The 22,140-nt window shown below is 42.1% G+C and overlaps 1 protein-coding gene across 9 annotated transcripts in view; it reads left to right on the top strand.

Annotated features, from left to right (window-relative positions):
• SYNE2 (spectrin repeat containing nuclear envelope protein 2) overlaps window positions 1–22,140 on the top strand; it is a 1,823,309-nt gene that overhangs the window by 158,010 nt on the left and 1,643,159 nt on the right. For all 9 annotated transcript variants that reach the window (XM_069207355.1, XM_069207357.1, XM_069207362.1 and 6 more), the window contains exons 10-14: window positions 40–141; window positions 8,141–8,281; window positions 15,511–15,675; window positions 18,958–19,070; window positions 19,322–19,484. In XM_069207355.1, the coding sequence (XP_069063456.1) occupies window positions 40–141; window positions 8,141–8,281; window positions 15,511–15,675; window positions 18,958–19,070; window positions 19,322–19,484 (684 nt within the window). The remainder of the gene's footprint in view (window positions 1–39; window positions 142–8,140; window positions 8,282–15,510; window positions 15,676–18,957; window positions 19,071–19,321; window positions 19,485–22,140) is intronic.

Here is a 22,140-nt window from a genome sequence, read left to right as displayed (position 1 = left end):
AAACATTCAAAACTAATGGCTGATGTTCTTTGGTATTAGGAAGACCTGAAGAAGACGATCAAGTGGTTGACTTTAGAAGCGGCTACATTGGAAGAACTGTTCATCACTACAGAACATGAAAGTTATTTCAAGCGATATCAAGTAAGCTAAGACCAGTTTTTAAAAGTGTTATAAACTATATTAATATATTTTTTAATGTTTCTATCCTGTTTTATATTTGATGAAGCTGAACCTAGCAGATCCTAAACTTTGAACTCTTGCTTACATAAAGGGATGGACACAAAAATGTTTAGACAAAAAGAATCAGGATGCATGTGCTGATAACACTGGCTGCAAAAACTGCTTGCAATTTGTGACGGGTATTATTCTAACCATTGTGGAATTTGGGGAACTGACATATTTACCAGTAGGATGGTTCCCAAAATTCCAAATCGAAGTGAGTTATAAACTGACCTACCTCATTAATATTCATGACCAAGCTCACTAATTGCAAGTCATTTTAATTGATGCCTATAACAGGGATTAGGGATGGGATTGTGGCCTACTGGGGAAAGCATATTTGTGATTACTTTAAATAAGAAGGCCACCCATTTTGTTAAAGAAAATGAGGATGCTTAAAAATGACAAGTTTCTTTATTGAAAAACTTCTTTGAGGGTTGAAATTTGGTAGCCTGGACCACTGCCTACTCCCACTAAAACCTTTCCTCAACATTCACAAAAAGTAACGCCCCCTTCCCTTTTGCAAATGAATTACCACCGCAAGTTGGTAAGTTTAAAGTTTGTGTAGAGAATTCTAGTCGCGACCATTGATGCATATGATACCGATTCACAGTTTGGAAGAGCGGCCTTCAACACACCCGTTCCCAATTGTGAATTAGTTTCAATGTGCAATCCCATTTTAGGAGATGATAAAGGTTTATGTGGGATTCGTACATTAGTAAAACATATTTTGATGTTACAAATGCCCCTGTTACAGAAATCAGCGTATTTGTCACTGTAAAATAGGTAGTGTATTGGACTATTATTTTTTGGCTGGGTTAATTGAGATGCCTGCGAAGTAAAAGAGGAGCAGTCATCATTTTAATTACAGTGCAATTAGCTTATTACAATATGACTAAACAATCTTGTTTAATTAATAATTGTTTTACTGCTGTGCAACAGTAGGAGAAGGTGTGGGTGATGGCTCCAGGAGAGTCTGGAGAATGAACTGTAATGTCCAGCAGTTCTGAGTCCTGATGAGAACCCTTAATCGTTGAGAGGTTCAAAATGCATCAACAGTTCTGGACACCAGAGAGTGCTCTTCAAAGACAGTTCAGGCAAACCGGGAATTATTTGGTGTTATCCCTTTTTAATACTAAAAGAGACTTATAGATGGACTGTACCCTTTGGCTATTAATCATTCAGTAGGGGCACCACATGCATTATGAGATGCACTCCTAATGGTTGACAATATTCAGAACTGGGGACATAATAGAACTGGGTGCTGAATTATTGCCTTTGACGGTAACATGATATTTTTGTTATGGTGAAAGTGCTGTGGGTTATGATTAAAAGTTCCTGACCTATGTTCCTTGTATGTTATTTTTTTCTGTATATGACTGTTACACTCAGATATTCTATTGAACAGTGTTGCAAATTATTCAGTAAAGTTAAGACCACATTAATTCATTTATGTGGCTTTATAAATTAGCATTAATGGTCAGTCAGCACTGGCAAACCTTTTTTGTTTACAACTTCTAAAAGTGGCATTTTCAAACTTACAATTTAAAAACCAACTTTACCAGAAGATGTATTTTAAAATTGTGAGAGACCCCAAACACCAAATCTCTATCTGCTCCCAATAGGAAATTACACTTAAAAGATATTCGAAGGCAATCCTCATGTTAACCTATGGGAGAGATGGGGTGTATAAAGGAACCACACAGGCATTTTTAACACATGCTTTAACAATGCGGTTCAAACAACGAATGTGTCTTTACCACGCCGCCCTGAACCACACAGATCTTTACAACAACTTGCTTTAGGGGGCGCTAGGACTTTGGAAAAGTAAAATTTACTATTCCAACTCCTGTCTGTGCTACAGTAGGGAAGGTGTTGGACTTAAAATGAAACACCAGTCCAATAATGTGTTCACGGAAACAAGTCGTTGTAAAGACCTGCTGGTTAAGGAATGCGTGGTTCAGTAGTAAAGGCTGTTTCCCAGAGATAGTCCTTGCAGTAGTGAAAATTTAATTTAGCAGTATTTTACTATCAGAATATGTAAAACACACCACTACATGTCCTAACTTTTAAATACACTGCACCCTGCCCATGGGGCTGCCTTGGGCCTACCTTGGGGGCGACTTACATGTAGTGAAAGCAAAGGTTTGGGCCTGGCAAGTGGGTGCATTTGCCAGTTTGAAATGGCAGTTTCAAAACTGAAAACAAAGACACTGCAGTGGCAGGCTTGAGACATGTTTACAGGGCTACTCATGTCAGTGGCACAATCAGTGCTGCAGCGCCCATTAGTAGCATTTGGTTTACAGGCCCTGGGCACAGCTGGTGCACTATACTAGGGCCTTACAGGTAAATCAAATATGCCCATCAGGGATAAACCAATCACCAATACATTTTAGACAGAGAGTACTTAAACTTTAGCGCTGGTCATCAGTGGTAAAGTGCCCAGAGTCCTAGAGCCATCAATAACGAAATTCAGCACAGGATCAAAAAAAGGAGGTCAGAAGCAAAAAGACAGGGTAAATCATGCCAAGAGCTGACAGGTCTAACATGTGTCTCTCCCTCCCCCTCAGCCCCACAGCTGAAGGTTGGGAGAGCTACCCAACCTCATGGGAGTTCTCATCACTAAGGTGGAAGAATCTGGTCAGACCTTCAGCATTGGTGTGTTATGTGACAGGGCACTGTTCCACCATAAATTCCATGCCCAGACCACAGGTAAAAGCTTCCCTTTCTTTAGCGCTCCACCTCTTTTCCCGGGAAAGTAACCTCCTACTAATGAAGGTTACAGTTTGATCTAGGCCCTCTTCATTTAGCTGTGAAAGCATGGCTCCCACCCCATACTTTGATGCTTTTGTCTGCACCACAAATTCTTTGGAGAAGTCAGGAGCCTTAAGCATGGATACTCTGCATATGGCCTCCTTCAGGGTGTCAAAAGCGGTCTGTCCAGTTCACCTGATGGGGCTGCTTCCTGGAAGTCAGCTCTGTCAAGAGGGCAACAATGGTGCCATACCCCTTGACTTATCTCCTAGTACCCGGTGAGACCTGAAAAAGCTCTCACCTTTGTCTGGATCTTGGGGGGTGCCCAAACCAGAATGTTGTCAATCTTGGCTTATAGGGGCACCTTCTGGTTGCTCCTTAATTTTTGTCCCAAATACACCACAAACCCCTGCCCTATCTGGAACTTGCTGGCCTTGATAGTGAGGCCTTCAACACTTCCTAGAGGTGGTACAACTTATCCTCCCAGCTAGAGCTGAAGACCTCAGTGTTGTCCAGGTAGGCGACACTGAAGTTCTCCAACCCAGCCAGTACCTGATTGACCAGCCTCTGGAATGTAGCTGGGACGTTCTTCAACCCAAGGGGCATAACACACAACTGATAATGCCCTTGCATTGAGAACGCCAACTTCTCTTTGGCCCCCTCAGTTAAGACAATCTGCCAGTACCCAGACATTAGACATTATTTTTAACGTGCTGAGGAACTTGGCAGCTCCCAACTGGTCGATGAGCTTATCAGCTCGGGGATGGGGTGCGCATCAGTCTTGGTGATGGCATTAGGCCCCCAGTAGTCAACACCGAACCTTAGTTCTGTTGTGACACCAGGTGGAGTAGCCTTGAGGACCAGTACCACTGGGCTGGACCAAGGACTGCTGGAGTGCTCAATTACCCCTTACTCCAGCATCATAGAGACTTCCTCTTAAATGCTGTTCCTCACTCTCCTACTCACTCAGTAATACTTGTGCTTAACATGAGTGGCTGTCCCCAGTGTCAGTGTTATGAGTACACAATTAGGAGTCTTCAGGGGTGAGTTGGACATGGAGGCAAACTGTCCCAGTAACTGGTGACAGTCTCTCTGCTGCTCTAGAGACAAAGTAGGGAAGAGGTTCACACTCTCCACCTGGCCCATCCTGCTCTTCGAAAGACAGGAGGTCGGGGAGAGGTTCACTCTCCTCTTCCACCCCATCTTCCGTTACCATGGGCATGGTCAACTCGGACCTCTCAAAGAGCAGCTTGAGGCTGTTCACTTGCAGGACCCTTAAAGGGTTCCTAGGAGTCTAAATGTCCAACAGGTAGGTGACATTGCTGTTATGCTCCTTCACCTAAAAAGGCCCAGACCAACAGTCTTGAAAAGCATGGCGCTGTACTGGAGCCATCACCCACACCTTCTGGCCAGGCTGAAACTCAACTAGAGTGGTATACTGGGCACACTTGTGTTTCCTGTCCTCCTGGCGAGCTTCCAGATTCTCCTGGTTGAGTTTCCGGAAGCAGGCTGTCTGGTTCCTGAAGGCCATAATGTAAATGAACACATCCTGGGAGGCTTCTTGGGAGCTTGCTCCCAGCCTTCCTTCACCAAACTGAGAGGTCCTCTCACAGGGTGCACATACAGAAGTTCAAAAGGGCTGAAGCCAACAACCTTCTGCAGCACGTCCCTGTAGGTAAACATCAGGCATGGTAACAGCACATCCCACGTACACCTCAGGGGTGCTGAGAGACCCATAATCATGCCCTTCAGGGTACAGTTGAACCTTTCAACCAACCTATTGCTTTTGGGGTGGTAAGGCATGGTGAACTTGCAGGTAACACTAAACTCCTTCCACATGGCTTTCATGTACAACAACATGAAATTGGTACCCCCGGCTTGGCCATTTCTTTGCCTGCAGGTTCCTGGGTGCCCCCTCAAGTTCAGCCTCCTCCTGGACTGTGGGAATCTCAGGAGTGGGTTTCCCGTGTCCCTTGCCCTCCTCCTTCTGGTAGGCACCTAGGCCACTGTTTCAGGCTTCAGGTCCTTCTGATCACCCTCTCATGCACTCCCACTCTGGCAATCCTAACATCTCCAAGTGCAGCCTGAGCTCCATCTCCTTTCAGGTGGTATGCTCCAGGTCATTCCTTAGACGACAGTCAACAAGCATGGATGGACTCACAGCTAACCTCAAGGAACCTGAGACCCCCCCACCCATTCAAAGAGAAACTGAGCTAAAAAGCATTGGGACTCACTGTTGTCTACTGCTACAACCTGGTTGACGACATTAGGGATTACTTGCTCCTCAGACACCAGATGACAGAGGAAAGTTGTCATACTTGCTTCTGTGTCTCTCGGAGCCTCCACGTGCCTCCCATTGATGGTCATCCACTGCTTGTACTTTTTTGTGTTTCAAGGCATGAGGGTTCTCTGGACCACCTCACCCAGGGAGACTAGGGTTAACTCAGCTGGCTCCCCTCCACTAATTGGGGCCAACTCCTCCCCAAGCGCTACACTCACCACCCCAGTGTCTGCCCACCGATGGAGGGCTTTGCCCGCTTGGGACACTCAGAACACCCCGTGAAATGCCCTTCCTGGCCACAGGCGAAACACTTCTTTCTTTTCAGCAGGGAAATGGGAATCATTACCCTGGGGAATGGTTTGAGACCCTTTTGAGAACCCCACTTCTTCTTCTGTTGGTGGCCCTGCCCACCCTTGGCTGAGTCTGCCACATACAACTTCTATTGGACCCTGGTGCTGAGCCAGCCGTCCGCCTCCTTGCCAAGCTTCCTGGGGTCAGTAAGCTTGCTGTCAATCTAGTGCTGGTGCAGCTCTGTAAAACAACGACTAGGCAAGAGCTCCCATGCCATCAAATTGTGCAGCCCGATAGTCTGTTATCTTGCTGCCCTTCACCCAACTATCCAGTGCTCTGCAGAAAGAATTGACATACACTCACATTTGGGACCCAAGTTTAGCACTGTTCCTAAATTTTGTCCTGTAAGTCTCTGGGGTCAGACCATACCACCTGGACACGGGGTCCTTCATGGCAGGGTACTTCATCCTTTCTTTTTCTTCTAAAGCCAACAAGGAGTCCCTCCCCTCTACTGAGAAATACCTCCACAGGCCTGCTCCTCAATGTTTCTCAGAGACCCTTTGCATCCTTAGCTCCATCCCATAACCCCTGAACCACTGCTCTATGTCATCCCCCACAACAAAATCTTTTACCACATCTTTGGGTATATGCACCTTTCACTCAGACTGCACTGTAGTACTGCTGCCACCATCTATGCTGGATCTGCTTTTTAGATCCAGCTCATTCAAGCTCAGCTCCTAAGCTAAAAGCATTTTCTTCTCCTCTGTGGCACTTCTCTCTTTCTCTATGGTGAATTTCTCTTTCACCATGGCTTTTTTCTCTTTCTCTGCCTCCCCTTTGAACCTGGCTAGTTCCAAATGAAGCTCCATCTCATGCTTCTTCATATTTACAAACATGTTCACTCTTTTACATGAAAGAACTACACACCAAGCTTTTAAGGGGATTGTGTGAAAGTTGATGGCGTGACGATGTATTATATGGAGTAAAGTACCTCTTAGCGTACATGATAAGGGTATTGCAAGTCACCTCAGAGATCCATAACCTCATAAAGGAACTCGGTCGGCTCAGTGACCTGCATATCCTTACAATGTAGGGCGGGTTACTTTTTCTCTTTTGTTACAGTTCGGAAGCTATGTAATTTGTTTTTTACAGGTGATTAGAGTTGTCACAGGTTGACTGTAATAAAGAAATTGGAAACAATGTGTGTTGAAGGGATTGTGGGCTCCCATCTATTATACAGATGTAAAACACGGTCTAATTGATGTCACAATGAAGGCTTCACATAGGCTTACTGAACCTCCACCAAAGGCTTTAGAGCACCCATGACTTTTTCCAGTTTGTGGAATGTAAAAACCATAGCAGGATTTGATAAAAACCAAGCGGAGTTAATGCAGAAGACTCACTTTTCACATACTCTCGCAATCTCTTTCATTATTCGGTTTCAATTAGAATTGAGTCATATAATAGCTTCTCCTTCCTTGTATCAGCAGTAGAGTTGTCAGAGGCAACTGGCCTTCCTCTTGTGTCTATTTTAGAAGAACATATGCATTAGCACTGATTTATATATAATTCATTAATAACGCAGTATGGCACAACTGGAGTTGCTGCACAAATTAAACCGATCCATGTGAACAAAATAATCCATGTGTACTCCCCATGCTGACTATCCCCAATGATGTATTTATTAAAGAATGGTCTTGTGAGATGGAGGATGGAAAGCTAAAGAAGCGTTTGAAGTTTCAAAAAACAGAAAAGCAGCTTCATTGGCACTTTGCAGCAACAGCTATTTCCCCCCTGTCTAAGCCCTTACAGCAGCGCACCCCTGGCATGTCCCGATCCAACCCTCTACTCCTCAAATTTTTCCTGCAAATTGCTTGGGAAAAGTCCATTAGTGTGAATCTCTGCCCTGCACACAATTCAAAAAGACCAACCAACCTACCTATGATCAAGCCGCCCGCTGCACTATTCCTAATATAACTCTAATCTTTTTTTCAAGTACAAGATGTTCTACCTTATATGAGTGGGACATCCTAGAGCTAAGAAACAGCCCAGATGTGAGGACCACTGATAGAAAAGCTTGCCACAGAGTCTGAAAAATGTGCCTACCTTTGTCAAAACGAAGTATCTGATTTGGATTGACTTCAGAGATGCAAGTGTTCCCTCGATGTGAGCCTACTTTATGTTGCACTTAATCAGTCATTTAACAGCATTAATGCAACCCGAGGGGCAGTTCTCCTTTCTGTAACATAGTCTGTAGCTCTGCTGTCAGTGGACTGACGATTTAATTTCACTTTTTCCTGCTGTATAAATGTACTTTATGTGCCAAGAACTAGGAAATTCTCTGTAGCATTACACAGAGCTGTGCAATCAACTGCAAGAGCATGCAAGTTCTGTTCCGTGAGAGATAACGTTGCTGTCTAAAGTAAACAAGTGTAAGATCTTGATAATTTGGAAGATACCTTTGCTTTCAGAAGGCAAGAGCTGTGTGAGCTGTCTCTATTGTGTGAGGCCTGTTACAGAAAGGTTTGATCATTCTGATGTTTATTGGTCTATGTCATGTAGGTTATGTAAGGATTTTATTCTATGCATTTCTAGGAAATCCTACTATTCATGAGAAGGTTTAACGAAGAAAAAAGAGCCTTCATTCCAGTGTTGTCATCATTGACGGGTAGTCCTGAGAAGCTGACCACAACTCATCTCCTGATCAGACAAAAAATGGAAAGTCTCACCTTTCAGGTTAGAGAACATTGCAAAGAACATTTTGTCTTCAGATGTTTTATTATTGGTCCCTTTGTATATGCTCTTAATCATTAATCTTTTTTTGCAAATTGTTGCTTCTCAGTGGCAGACTTTTCTCTACTTTCGCCATATATGTGGTCCCACCTGTCTCTTTACATAATTCAACCACTACAGAAATATGATGTTTAGCTGACACCAGCAAAGATGTACTTAATTTCCTTGCATGACAACCAACCGCACTCAAACCTGCCACTAATATATGTAAATACGCCTCCCTGTTAGACTGCAACCAGCAAGCAAGTACCTGTTATTTCTGCGCTTCCACAAAGTTATAGTTAATGACAGCTTATTCCATCACAAACTAAACAAATATGAATGATCTTCCATGTACATCGATGTCAGAAAAGGGGTTATTACTTTGGGAGGAGGGACTCCTTCCAATTTAATAAAACACTTTCTAAGAGAATATGTGTTTGATCATTCAGAGCAATGACACAAGCATAAAACAGTTTCCAGGAGAAATGTGTGGAGCAGTGCCAAACAACATTAAGGTTACACAAATGAAGCACAATCAAATTTCAAAAACAATTGACAAGAATAAAGATAGATTTAATGAGAAAAAAGGCAAACATTTTATAATTGGATAAAAGTAACTGTAGATATGGAGTTTTAAAGTTCTAACCACTTGGCTGCTAAATGTTTCTTCACTAAATTGCTAAGCCTTTTATTGGTAATTTAGGCACTTTGCTCTTGAGCCTTCATAACGTTTTTGCCACACAAGGTATGCAGGCCAAATGTTTGTCCTTTTTTCTCAAATCCTCTGATTCTATGTATACCTATGGTTTGGGGATTCCTCTGGAGAGAACCAAGAAAATAACAGAAATGTGGAAAATGTCGTTATTTTGCTGAGAAAAGGTGCTGTGCAAGAAAGCATATTTTTGTTTCTAAAAATGTACTTAAGAAAAGGGTTCCTATATAAGGCTCACCATTTTGCCAGTTTTCATCAACAAATGGAGTTGTTAAAAACCCCATTGTTTTTTTTTTACCAAAGTCTCTGCATTTATCTAAGTGATAGTCGATTTTTCTTAATTTCTTGGTTTCAACCTACTTGGAGTGTGTGGTGGAGACAGCTGTGAAACCTATCAGTGATCTCAGAAAGCTCTGCATTTCTGAAACCTGACAAGATTCCAGATTCAGCAAGTGGTCATTTGAGTAGACTGAGCATGCTTTTCTCATGGAAACTAATTGTTGAAATAAAAAATAAAAAAAAACTAACAAGTAGGATAAATTGCAATTGGTGACAAAGTTGTATGTGTAATTTTTTCCCTGATGGCTGATTTACAACTGTAACATACCAGTACATCTGCTAGACACTTCTGGTTGCAATACCTCTGGTGTACTACCCAGAGCAAAGACATTTCAGCATCCAATGATTTTCCAATGTGTGCAGACAATGCAGATTTTCATATAGTAAAATCTACTACAAGAAAATGGATCTGTGGACAGCTAAGTATTTTTGAAACTTGTATTTAATACTGACTTTAGGAACAATGGTTACTTGTAAACATCTGAATTTAGGGTTGCCCATACTCTCATATGGTTCAGATTACTTGAACATCTTCATCACATTTCTGTGAGGGAAGGTTCCGGGAGCTGCGGGTATGCACAAATTCCTATCATCCAGTATTTTCACCAATCTCCTGATAAAAATGTTACCCGAGGCTTGGTCTAGCACTTGTGGCTCAAAAGACCACAAAATACAACATGGAAACGTCAACATTTCTGGTAGAAATAAATGCCCACTTTAGTTTGATAGGGGTAGCTGTAGAATTTGGACTTGGACCCAACCTCCTCTCAGGGAAACCTACTAAACACAGATATTTCTGAAACCTAGATACCCAGACAACTCCTGGGTGAAGCGACATGCATGGATCCCACTACCTTTTCTTTCCTATAACGCCTAGCAAACCCCAAACCTTAGCTAAAAAAACATTGTGATCACATTTCTGTTAGAGTTTTGGAAACTGTGTGGAATCCACAAACTTCCTAGTTACCAAGGTCACACTCTTCGGCTGATAAAAATATAAAAATGGTGGCCTACTTATGTGATTCGACCTAGCACCAGTGACCAAAACAAATCAAATCAGGGGGCCGTGTGAAGATGGCCCTTCATTTGCATGGTCCAGAATTAAATCCATTCCTTTCGTGGACATTAGACATAGCTATACCAGTGGGGTACCATTTTTATCAAGAGAGGTGTGGGCACATGGAACATCCTTTCTCAAAAATGTGAGGAAATGCTTCTTTTCTGCCAATATTTGAAATTTGCAGGCCAGAATGTGTAAGACAAGGTAGTGGAATCCACACTAGTCACACTACCCTGGGCTCAACTAGGGGTTTAGTTTTCAGAAATGTCAGAATTTAGTATTTTGTTCGTCAGACAATGTGCACACTATTAGTGAAGGTTAGAAAACAAATTAATATCACACACCCATCCACTACTTACATATAGACACAAACTAGTTGAATTTGACACAAGGGTGAGTGGAAAGTTCAAGTAGCAAATGCTATTAGCAAATGAACTCACAGAAATCAATACACAGAAATCACTGTTATTAAGATATTTGGAATATAGGAATACTGGGGCTATAACTTTAATAGCACAAATACACAAGACACCCTCAAAAGTGCAGTTCTTGCCTACTGTCATCCCACAGCCGCATATGATAAGGCAATCTCAAAATTGGAGCCCCTCACTACTTTCAGTGCGGTAACACAGAAACATTGAATGGTAGTGCACCTACTTACAAAACAACATTCACAAAGAGCTTTAACACAAATACAACCATTCACCACACACCAGTGCCCAAAACGAAAGATACATTCCTTGTGAAGTTACCACCACAAATCACTGAAGAACAGCGTTACAAACAAAACTCCAAGAACTCCAAGAAACACGAAAGAGAAGATGCAGTTAACAAAATTGTAAATTCAGATCTACACGTTCAAATACTGGCATCATTACAGTGAGCCATGGTAAACACAAGCGAAAACGTTTTAAAACAAAACACAATCCAAAGTATGTGACTAAATTCCACAAACAAATTACAAACACCACTTATATAATTTCTTCGAAAGACACAAATGTACAAGAAAACAAACAGATTAGGGAACCCAAAAACAAAGGCATGCGTGACCAACAAGCATACCACCCAGCTCCACAAAGGCATCGGAATAAAAAACAAACTCACAACATATAAAACACTATTTTGGCCCAATTCCAACAAAATGAAGCCCTACATATAACATACCTAAAAACAATTGATCCACTCCTAACCACAGAGATAAAGCGATAGAGAACAAATAGATAAGTAGAGAGAGCAAGAGAGAGAGATAGACAGTCAAAGACATGCCCATCACAATTGAAAGCAGTTTGAAAATTAACCAGGAGGCTGTAAGGATACCAACAATTTCTTATCACTTTTTTAAAAAGTTCAAATTGGCTCAGATTGGCAAAACTTGGTCAAAGATGTCCCACCGACTCTACAATGTTTCCTTTGCATTCCGGAAATTGTATTACTGTGCTTCTAGTCAAAACTGCTATATTCCAAAAACAAGCAGATAACATAATATATCAAGCACTAAGAAACAAGCTGCAGAAACAAACTGCACATTACAATCCCCAGTGAGTCACTGGCATTTCTCACCCCTTTCTGATGATCTAGTGGAGCATTCTACCCTGGAAACCATGCCCCTAAAAATTATCGTCTTTGAGAGAAAACATGTGTGACGACTGCTTCCCCGTCCACTAAAAAACAATAGGTAGTCTCGTGAGATTTCAGAGCTGCCTCAAAAAGTGGCCCATCTGCCCCCAGGATGAGCGATCACACAAAGAAGGACATCTCTGGTGGTCTACTGGGTTTTAAATAAAACCACTTAGGTGACACCAAGCAACGGTAAGTTTTACGAGAACGGCACACATTGTGACAGTCTTTGGCAGTGTCATAAAGCAAAAAGTCTAAAAGCTAGCAAAATAAAAAAAGTTAAAAGTGGAGAGCGGGAGACTATAAAATAAATCCTTTCTTAAAATCGACAACTTGATACCTAATCTCACTATTTCCATTGGGGAAACAAACTACCAGACCAGTGTGATGCACTTTGTTGCTTACTTGCTTGGATGTAGAACATTAGGCACAGGCCTAAGAGACACTGGAGGAACAAATAAAACATGCATATGCTTCTAATGCTAACGACGCACTTGTCAAAAGGACATTATGAACTTAAGTCCAACTGAAAGTCATAGGGACGATAGGCAGTTGAAAGTATGATGGGACAAGCACATGCAGATGTTTAGTCCACTATAAGTTAATTATGTATGATCATATGTATATATATATATATATATATATATATATATATATATATATATATATATATATATATATATATATATATATATATGTGTGTGTGTGTGTGTGTACATGTGTGTGTGCTCATGTGTGTGTATGATTTATAATGTGATAATTAGTGTACTTTCTTTTAATGATTAGTATAACTATTGTGACCCTGAAAATTGTGATAGATATCGTGGAACACACGTTGGCCAGGATGTGATTGTACCTTAACAAATGGATTGGAAGAGTACCAAAGGCATCTTTTATTTGTGACCCTTGTCTCTTTTTGGACTATATCTGGTGTTCTCTAACCCTCCCTTCACATGTTAATACAAATGTAACTTCTACTGCCTGTCACCACCAAACATACTATTTGTCTCCTCTATACATTCACACTGAAATACCCAGGGAAACAGGATTATGAAATTTTTGGCTGTAGTTTTATTCTACATAAATATTGATTTACCACAGTTGCTACATAATCACCCCCCCCTATTCCTGTGTAATTTGCAAATTTCAGCAAGATAAAATTTGTCTCTGGTGCAAATGAATCAAAGATACTTGAAACTTAAAAAGTGCCATATGTGATGCCATGCCGAGATAGACTACTCGCAAATATTAAGTAGTTGCATTTTAGGTTTGTTTTTACTGCCTCTTATGTAGTAAACTTTCTGTTAGGCAGTATTAATGTGTACTAAAATGAGAAAATAGCAAACAAAAACAAAACGTGTATATTGTTCTGCCTTATGCCGCAAAATTTGCCTTTTGTTGCTCCATATTTTAGTCACCCTGCTACATAATTTCGTACTCCAATGACTCCTCTTTACAACCACAGGCTGGGCCTGGGCAGTGTTCACAGAGTCTGACTCCATGGAATTCCACAGAGTTGAAAAAAACTCGGTGAATTCCTCACAGGCAGAACTCTGTGATCCGTGGAGTCCTGAATGCACCCGATCTCGGAAGCGCTAAGCAGGGTTGGGTCTGACCCTGCTTAGCACTTCTGAGATCGGGTGCATTCAGGAGAGGGCCATAGGCAGTGAAAGCTGCCATTTCAGGCCTGGTGTGCACCGGCCTGTCCCGTGTGCAGTGCACACAGGACACGCTGGTGCACAAGAGGCCTGAAACAGCAGCTTCCTTTCGCTGCCTATGGCTCTGGCCTGAATTCAGGCCAGGGAGGTAGGCAGTGAAAGCTGCCGTTTCAGTCCTTGTTTGTGCACCAGTGTGCACAAACAACAAAAAGGAGACAAGGGCTTACCTATGTCTTCCAGGGAGTCCTCCTTTCCTCTTCACCCTGCGGCGGCGAGTCTGCAGCGGCTGCCTCCTTCTGGGCTCTGCTCCTTTGCGCACTGCAGCCGAGTTATGAGCTTCACGGCGCAAGTGCAGGCTGTGTGCGCTTGCTCTGTGCATCCCATAATTGCGCTGCAGTGGGCACTGGGTGAGCTCCACTGTGTGGGCGGGGCTTGCGGAGTTTTTGGACTAACTCCGTGCTCCATTTCCAAAAACTCTGTTAGCCCCGCCAGTGGAGTGGAGCTCCCTGCACACCCCTACCACAGACATAGAGATAATACTTCCTGACATTCCACTCTTCATGTCAACTTAAATCAAACCTCTGCCCTTTTGCCACTAACAGACATGGTGACCAGCGCCCCATATATAATCAGAAAACTCCTGGCCACTACATCCAATCACAGCTTTGGTCCTCTACCCTATTGATTCCTATTCATTAACTACAATTTTTCTCCTAGTCCTCATTAAAAAAAAAGTGGATTTTATTTCACCTACCCATTTCTCCATTCCAAATGCATGTTATGGAAATGTTGTTGTGTTATGTGTATTGGTCCGGAAGGTAAAATATACAGTTGGAACATCTATGTCAGTTACAAGGCTCAAGCCATCACCCCTGCGTGGCAATGCTACACGAGATACAACATTATCCTTTTTTGAGTTTTTACTCTATGAATTCATAGATTTAAACTGTGGTTCTGATTTACAAAAAAAGGTTGTACATTTTCGGCAATAAATATACAGCTGCTCATGATTGTAAATGCATGACTTTTGGGGATCCACATTCATTCTCAGTAGTACATTTTGAAAATTGCAGTCACAGTTTTCCAGGGATACCAGCTTTCCAGATTACCACTGTGAACGGCACGTGACCTCTGCATTTTCCCCAGTGTGGAGATTTACACACTCTACAACCCTGCGTTGGGGAAATACTCTGTGCAAATGCACATTCTTTTTTCACCATTGGTAAAACATTTTTCATTGTGGAGACATCCCTTCTCCAGCACCCCTACAAAGCTTGGGGGTGTTCATTTCACTGTCCAGCCCTGAAGAGGAGTTTCTTCAGTCCTTTGCTGAACTACATCACTGACCATTTCCATTCCCACCTTGGTTCTTTCACTCACTGCGCCTGATGTAATGGATACTCACAGGCGTTAAAGGGAAACATTTTCAGCCATAAGCATAGCTTTAAGCCCCAAAAGGACTTTGTGAGCTGGGTCCCCTGCCTATTCCTAACTACCCCAGCAAGCTTGGATGGTGTAGAAAAAGTTCATTTTTATCGATTTTTATGTGTACAGGGGCAGTGGTCAAACATGAGTTACACAAAAATAACTTTGGAGGATTATCTGGCCCCGTAGAGCTATAAAGACATTATATCAGGTCAATGGGGCATCGTATCTGATAAACTATTTTACATACTATATAGCTGCCTAAGATAAAAGGAAGTATGATGCAGGCATGTAAGGATGTCTTCCCATCCTTCATGTATTTAGGGCCGCAGCTCCTTGTTGAAGTCTGTAAGACGACGTTTTCTCTTCTTTGCTTCAGATTGCTGAATGGAAAAAGAAGCTGGACCAGGATTTGCCCGCGCCCCTGAATGAGGTTGAAACCTGGCTACGTGAGACAGAGAATTTACTGTCGGAATGTCTGTCTGAGTCAGAGGATCGGCACACTGCGATGGCGGCCATCCAAGGAAAATCCGTGTTACTTAAGGTTTGTTTATGAAGTGAGATTTTCCTGTGCAGAAGCACCATGTGGAACCACTACAGTTCAAACACACCGTGGCTGCATGCAGGGGTGTGTTTACCAGAGCTTTCCCCTCACTCTACACCTCTGGGTTTACACGGGAACCCCGGCCCTGCACCCAACCTTCCTCTTGATGTTTGTCCTACGGTTGTCAGACAATAGTTACAAATCCCTGCACGCTGATAACTTCTGAAAGTATAGTAAATAAGGGATGGAAGAATGCTGTGGGCTAGAAGTAAGCTGAATATTTAAAGAGCGCGAGGGCAGCGTTGCCTGCTGCAGGTTTTACTAATGTTTACATTGCAAACTTGTCCAGTAATTGTGTGAGCGCCATTATTCCAGGAAGTGAAGAGATTATTATACCTCTGTGGCTTTCAACGTGTGAAGAAACACCACGTGGAGGCCTGGGGCTCCAACTGCGGAGAGTGGGCTGTATTGCAAGCCTCAAATATTGCAGCAAGAATTGCTTCTGTGTCCTGGGAAGTGGGCGCCTAATAAGGAGGAATAGATCAGATACTTGAAATTCTTTGCACTAGCCAGGAGTGGGGTTGATTAATGGCGAGAACACCTCTTTAATACAAGAACCGATAACAGGCAAATCAGGTAGAAAACATATGTTTGATCAAAAAAAGTATATATTGAGCCTCTATTTATACCCAAAACATAGGGCCTGGTTTAGAGTTTGCGGAGGGAGTTATTACGCAACAAACGTGACAGATATCCCATCCGGCATATACAATTCCATTATATCCTATGGAACCTGTAAGACAGCGAACGTGATGTGCGTCACATTTGTGACTGAGTAACCCCTTTGCCAAACTCTAAATAAGTCCCGTAGTCTGCTAACGTGGATTGAATTGCAAACACAGTCAATTGCATTGACCTGGTGTTAATGCACATTGATGCCATGCAGCAGGTGCATAATGAAATGCAATTTCTGCAGGCCCCCCAAATAAGTAAATGTTATTGTGTTTATCCTAAAACAGAAAGGTCTCTTCCATCCACTGAAAGTAGGGGTGTGACATTTCATGAACATTTCAGGAAATTACACTTTTAACATAAAAAGTGGTTTGTCGGATTCTTGTGTGACTTTTTACGCATAAAGGCAAAAGTGAGGTACCGGCAAGAGTTCTTTGAGCATAAAAATATTTTTTGTTGTGACATTTCTGCACAAACCAGTGTGTCTTGGGTGAAATTTACTCAAGTATGCAAAATTAGAAACTTTGACATATTTGCAATACATTTTTTGAAAAACGCTAATTATTTTTCCTGCAGTGTTCCTTGGGAAACATGTGTTATTATTTTTTTTTTTTTTAAGGCCTAAAAAAACCCTTTTTAGGAAATACTCTCGGAATTAGAGGGTAATACTCAACATGTAAACATGAATGGCATTCTGTTCAGGTGTCTTTCGAGTCTTTGAATAGATTATTCTGGCTAAAGGATGAGAATCAGCCTTAGTTCAATTATGAACTCAAGCTACCTGAATACACGCCTGTTTTGCCCCTCATTAAGAAACAGAAACATGAATTGAAAGCTACACCAAGTGCATGTTTCTAAGTATACTTCTGGGACTGGTGTGTGACTTCTTTAAAAGGCTATTTTTCTCGTTGTGCAGAGGTCTCCATAGAGGACAACTTCATTCATGGGGAATAAAGCCTCCTGTGCAACAACACTTGGAGAAAGCCCATTCCCTACACCTTTACCAAACCTGGGGTTTATCTGTTCCAATTTCCTTCTTGGAAAGGTACTACGTCTCTGACCATTTCCAGGCACTAAAGGGAGTGGAGAGGATCTTGCGAATGCCACAATCCAATATGTTTGTTGATGTTGCAAACATCCAAGCCATGCCTTGGAACACCCATTTCTTGCCCCTTGAGTGCGATTTAGTACTGCAGATTTTGCTGCAGATTTCTCTTGACAAGGGTTGACTAAATCCACGGTAGTAAATTCACATATTCCTGGCATTTGTCACCAAAGGTAGATTTGTTCATAAACCTACACTTATGATTGAATTTTAGCTTTCCGATAACCCATGTTACCGCACATATCGCAATTATGAATTTTGCAGCCTTAATTGTAACTAGTACATACTGGGTGAAATAAAAACCGTATTCCCGGATATATAACAGCAGGTCGAATCTGCTGATGTTAAAAAGCTAAAGATGCCTGAAAAAAACAGGAACATGTGGATTTGGTATGGTGAGCGCCAAAATCCTTGCGCTATGGTCCATTCAAGGGGAAAAACTCAAAAGAGCAAATTATTTCACCTGATAAATAGTGTACCCCAAAGTATCGTTATTTATGCGCAGCGATAAACATTGCACATAGTACTGGCCAATCTGTAATCAGGACTTTAATTGTAAAACTTGATTTTTGTGCTGTGGTGCATGCTGGGCAGACTTCCATTTTACAACCCTCGCCCTGGTTATTTCATTCTCCGTCCAATGATAGAAAAGGACAATATTTATCAGTATGTTGAAAACTTTTCAGGTGAACACTGAGTCCGAGTTCATCCTTTTGAATTAAAGAATTGCAGCCGTACTAGAATTCCTCCCACGTCCCGTTTACAGTGGTTATTTCTCAGCATTCCAGACAGGCATGGAAGTTGCAATAGCTCTTCCAAGTTGACCTTTTGAGGCGAATGAGCAGATCATTGAACAGGGTCGGCTTTAGGGCGGTGCGAGCGGTGCGACCGCACCGGATGCTGACCTGGATTGGGGGACGCTGGCTTCGGGGGGGGGGGGGGCGGGTTTTAGCAATGAATCACGAAACTTACGATTTAAAAGTACCTGCTGAAAAGTTTCTTGTGCTTCCAACCTTCAGGAAAAAAAAAAAAATGGATGGATACCTCTTGTGATTAATGTTCCTGCTAGGAAGAGAGATGGGAGTTTTGTCTAGGGGCAGCTTTGACTCGCCATGAAGTAGAGTAGAGGGTTAATGTGCCTGCTGCAAAGAACCGAATTATGTTTCATGTGGATAGCTGAGTGGATTAGCAAAGCCAGCCTTCACAAGTGCTTTAGAAGAAATTAATGTATGTGAAAGAGGGGGCTATGGAGAGATGAGGGGCACATTAGCCTGGTGGTAGTGATTGAATCCGAAGAGGTGGTTCATGGGGTGGGGGGGCGCCAAAAAAGACTGTCACACATGGCGCCAAAGGCGGCCCTGCCATTGAAAATGGACTTCTTTGGGATGCTCTGTCTTGGAGAGGGCTGATGAGCGTGCGCTACTGACCTGTGCCTTTTCTTGCAGGACCTTTTGGTGTGTTTCGAGCAGCAGTTGAACATCCTACAGTCTTTTGTGAATGAAGACGAGAAAGGGGAGGTGTTGGTACCAACCGATAAACTAGATGAACTGAAAAAAAGGTTTGCTCAGCGTTTTATATATAGTTTTGACACGTTTACCAAATTATCGGTATATATGTACAAATGTTGGTTTAGTAGACTTGCAACGCAAACCTTCTGGTCATGCTTTATTTTTTCTTTATATTATGTTTTTTCCTAATACAACAGGAAAAATCCTGTAGATTTAATAGGTTTTGTGTGTAATTCACTGCGAATTTACTGTTATAGTTATCAAATCAAATTACAAATCTGGTCGGTGCTTTACCTTGCAGATTTGACAGCATCTTGGCAGCCAATGCCAGTGTACTTCTCGACTACCACCTTGGCAGGCATTCGGTTTTGGCTCTGTTGGACCAAGCCAAAGCCAAGCTGGACACGTGGAACGCTGAGCCCGGAACACAAGAGTCAGTCGAATCGTTGTTAGGAGACTGGGATGTAAGATGGCAGAATTTATTTTGTATGTAAAATGGAAGAGTGAAATGTTTATAAGAGGTTGCGAGATATCTAAGCATTTTCTGTGCAGAAATGATCCATATTTGACTATTTGACACTTCCAGGATATGATTGTTCAAACTCCTTCTAAACCGGGATTCAATTCTGCGAGCATATGACAGTGTCTCCAAGCAATGCCTCTGAATGTCAATAGTGACTGTTACACTGTAGGTGACTGCCTTGCACCTTCTGTAAATCACTTTCCAGTTTAGGTCGAGCACATCCAGTGGTCAGTATGGTGAATAAGGCGCCGCCCATTTTATGTGCCCTACTGGATTTGCAAATATATTTTATGGATGTGACAAAAAGGTTCTGAAGCAGTCAGCAGCAATTTCTGTAGGTTAATGCTTAGGGCACCATGAAAGACCAAAATACAAGGTTTTAAGCTACTGATACAACTGTGCCATGAAGAGCAGAGATGAAATTATTAATGTAGCATAGGCTGGTGATGTCTGTGCTACAGATCATGAGACTTGTACATTGATAAAATAGACAAGAAGAGTAGGATAACAAGGAAAGGTTAGGGGAGCAGCGATATTTCCCTAGCAACTACTAGCAATTTTAAGAGGATTAGGTAAAGGAAAACAAAGCTCCCCTTTTTGGATACAACTCATTAGTATGGAAAGCTTACTATCAGATTTCATGGGGAGCAGAATATCCACACCATTGTGGCAGAAGGAGCTGAATACAGTCCTTGCAGTGGTAGGTCAATGTGTCTAGCAGTAAGTTGCGAGAGGATGTTTAACCTAAGTGTAGGGTGTGTTATATTCCTTTGAGAAGCAACATGGTTTTGTGGGTGACCATGACAAATCCAGTTCCTCGATGTTTAAGTATATTCCCTGTGCTTTAATTTCAGTTTAGGGTTAGACTATGGAGACCACATGCTGCTGTTCTAGCAATTCGAACTCCATGCTAATGTAGTCTGCAAGTGTGAATCTGTAGGGGTAATTGAAAATCAGATGAAGCAAAGTGACTAGCTCTAACTTCGAAAACCAATCTATACAGAAGTTTTGCTCAGTACAACTGTGCAGCCCTCCTGTTTGCTACTTGAACACAATAGGCCCTATTCACAAAAAAATGGAAAACCATGGGCATAGATTTAATCCTCCATCTAAGCTAACTTTCCCCCTTTTTTCCAGTTCTCCAACAGTCCCAGACACAGCATAAAAAGCTGACAGGCAAAAAGGCGCCTTTTCTTCTTGAGCAGGGTTCTCCATATCAGAGAACCTAATGCAGAAGGATTGAAGCCTCCAGTGCAAATGTATTTTTTTTTACACAGGGAAGTATTTTTTTCCTCCAGAGAAAGTCTGTCCTCTACACTCTCACCAAATCTGGGGTTGACCCATTCCCCTTTCCATCATGAAAGGGGAGCACATTTATGACCATTTCCATTAAGTAAAATCGATAAAAAGCAGATTGTAAATGCCACAAACCGGCATGTTGGTTGATATCCCAAACCTCCAAGACAAGCAGCACCTTGGATCACCCACTTCTCGCCCTTGAGTGGGATTTAGTACTGTAAATTTCAGTGCAGATTTCTCTGCACTCGTAATGATGAAATAGTGCATATTCTGGCCAGGGATCTCTCTGTGAATTCTTGGCAGGTGTAGGAAAGGTGCATTTGTTCATAAGCTTACATTTATGACTGAGCCTACCTTCGCAAATAGTACCTAATGTGTTTGATAGTGCGTATTGTATACGTCTACTCATCAGGTTTCAAACACTTTTCCGTTTGGAGGATAAGCCTCCCAGTCTTCCTTATACCTTCTGAAATGCAACAGTGAAACCATGCGAGCTATAGATCTTGCTCCCATCAAGGGTCTCATTATGAGTCCTGTAGTTTCTGGTCCTGTAATACCTCACCCACTAAAAACCAATAACACAGGATTGAGAATTTCCTGAATGTAGCATTATTTATGTTTTTCTCCTCGAAGGAATTAAAGTCTTGCCCACTGATTTTCACAAATTTTGACTCTTTCCAATCAGTTTCCCCCATTCGCATTTCACTAATTTTTTGGTAGCAAAAAGGGAATCGGAAAAATTGCCAGAGTTTTTCACACAGTTTGCAATCCTGATTAGAGTTTTGGGTAGGCACTCCTGATTCTTTGGAATCGGGATTGCTTCATTAGTGTGTTCTGGTTCACTTACATTAAAGCCCAGTGCATTTGCATGGATTACTTCTCTTATCCTATAAAAAATATCTAAAATCACAGCAAGCACTAGCAGAACTACACAGTCTCCTGTCTTTACTTCTCCAGAGGGAATGTGGAAATTTCAATGGAAATAAGTCTGGCTTCACTATACCGTAGTTAATAACATAACATTTCAATTAGAGCAAAGCCAAATGGAGTGACATTACAGCGAACCAAGGGCCTGATGTACAATGCCTTTTTGCATTCGCCAAAATTGAAAATCGCCGCTTGCAACCGCAAAAAGGCCAGGTACGATGTATCATCCTTATTGTGCACAGTTACCGACTCGCAAAATAGGGATTGTGACTCGCAATTAGGAGGGGCATCCTGAGGGCAGCCCTTCCTAGGTGTGTGTGATTGTTTTGTGACCGTGAATGCAATCGCAAAACAATCACAGTTAACACCGA

Source organism: Pleurodeles waltl, chromosome 9, assembly GCF_031143425.1.
Source record: "Pleurodeles waltl isolate 20211129_DDA chromosome 9, aPleWal1.hap1.20221129, whole genome shotgun sequence".
In the NCBI taxonomy this organism is placed as follows: domain Eukaryota; kingdom Metazoa; phylum Chordata; class Amphibia; order Caudata; family Salamandridae; genus Pleurodeles; species Pleurodeles waltl.
The sequence above is the reverse complement of the archived record's forward strand: the minus strand, read 5'-3'. Positions and strand labels throughout refer to the sequence as shown.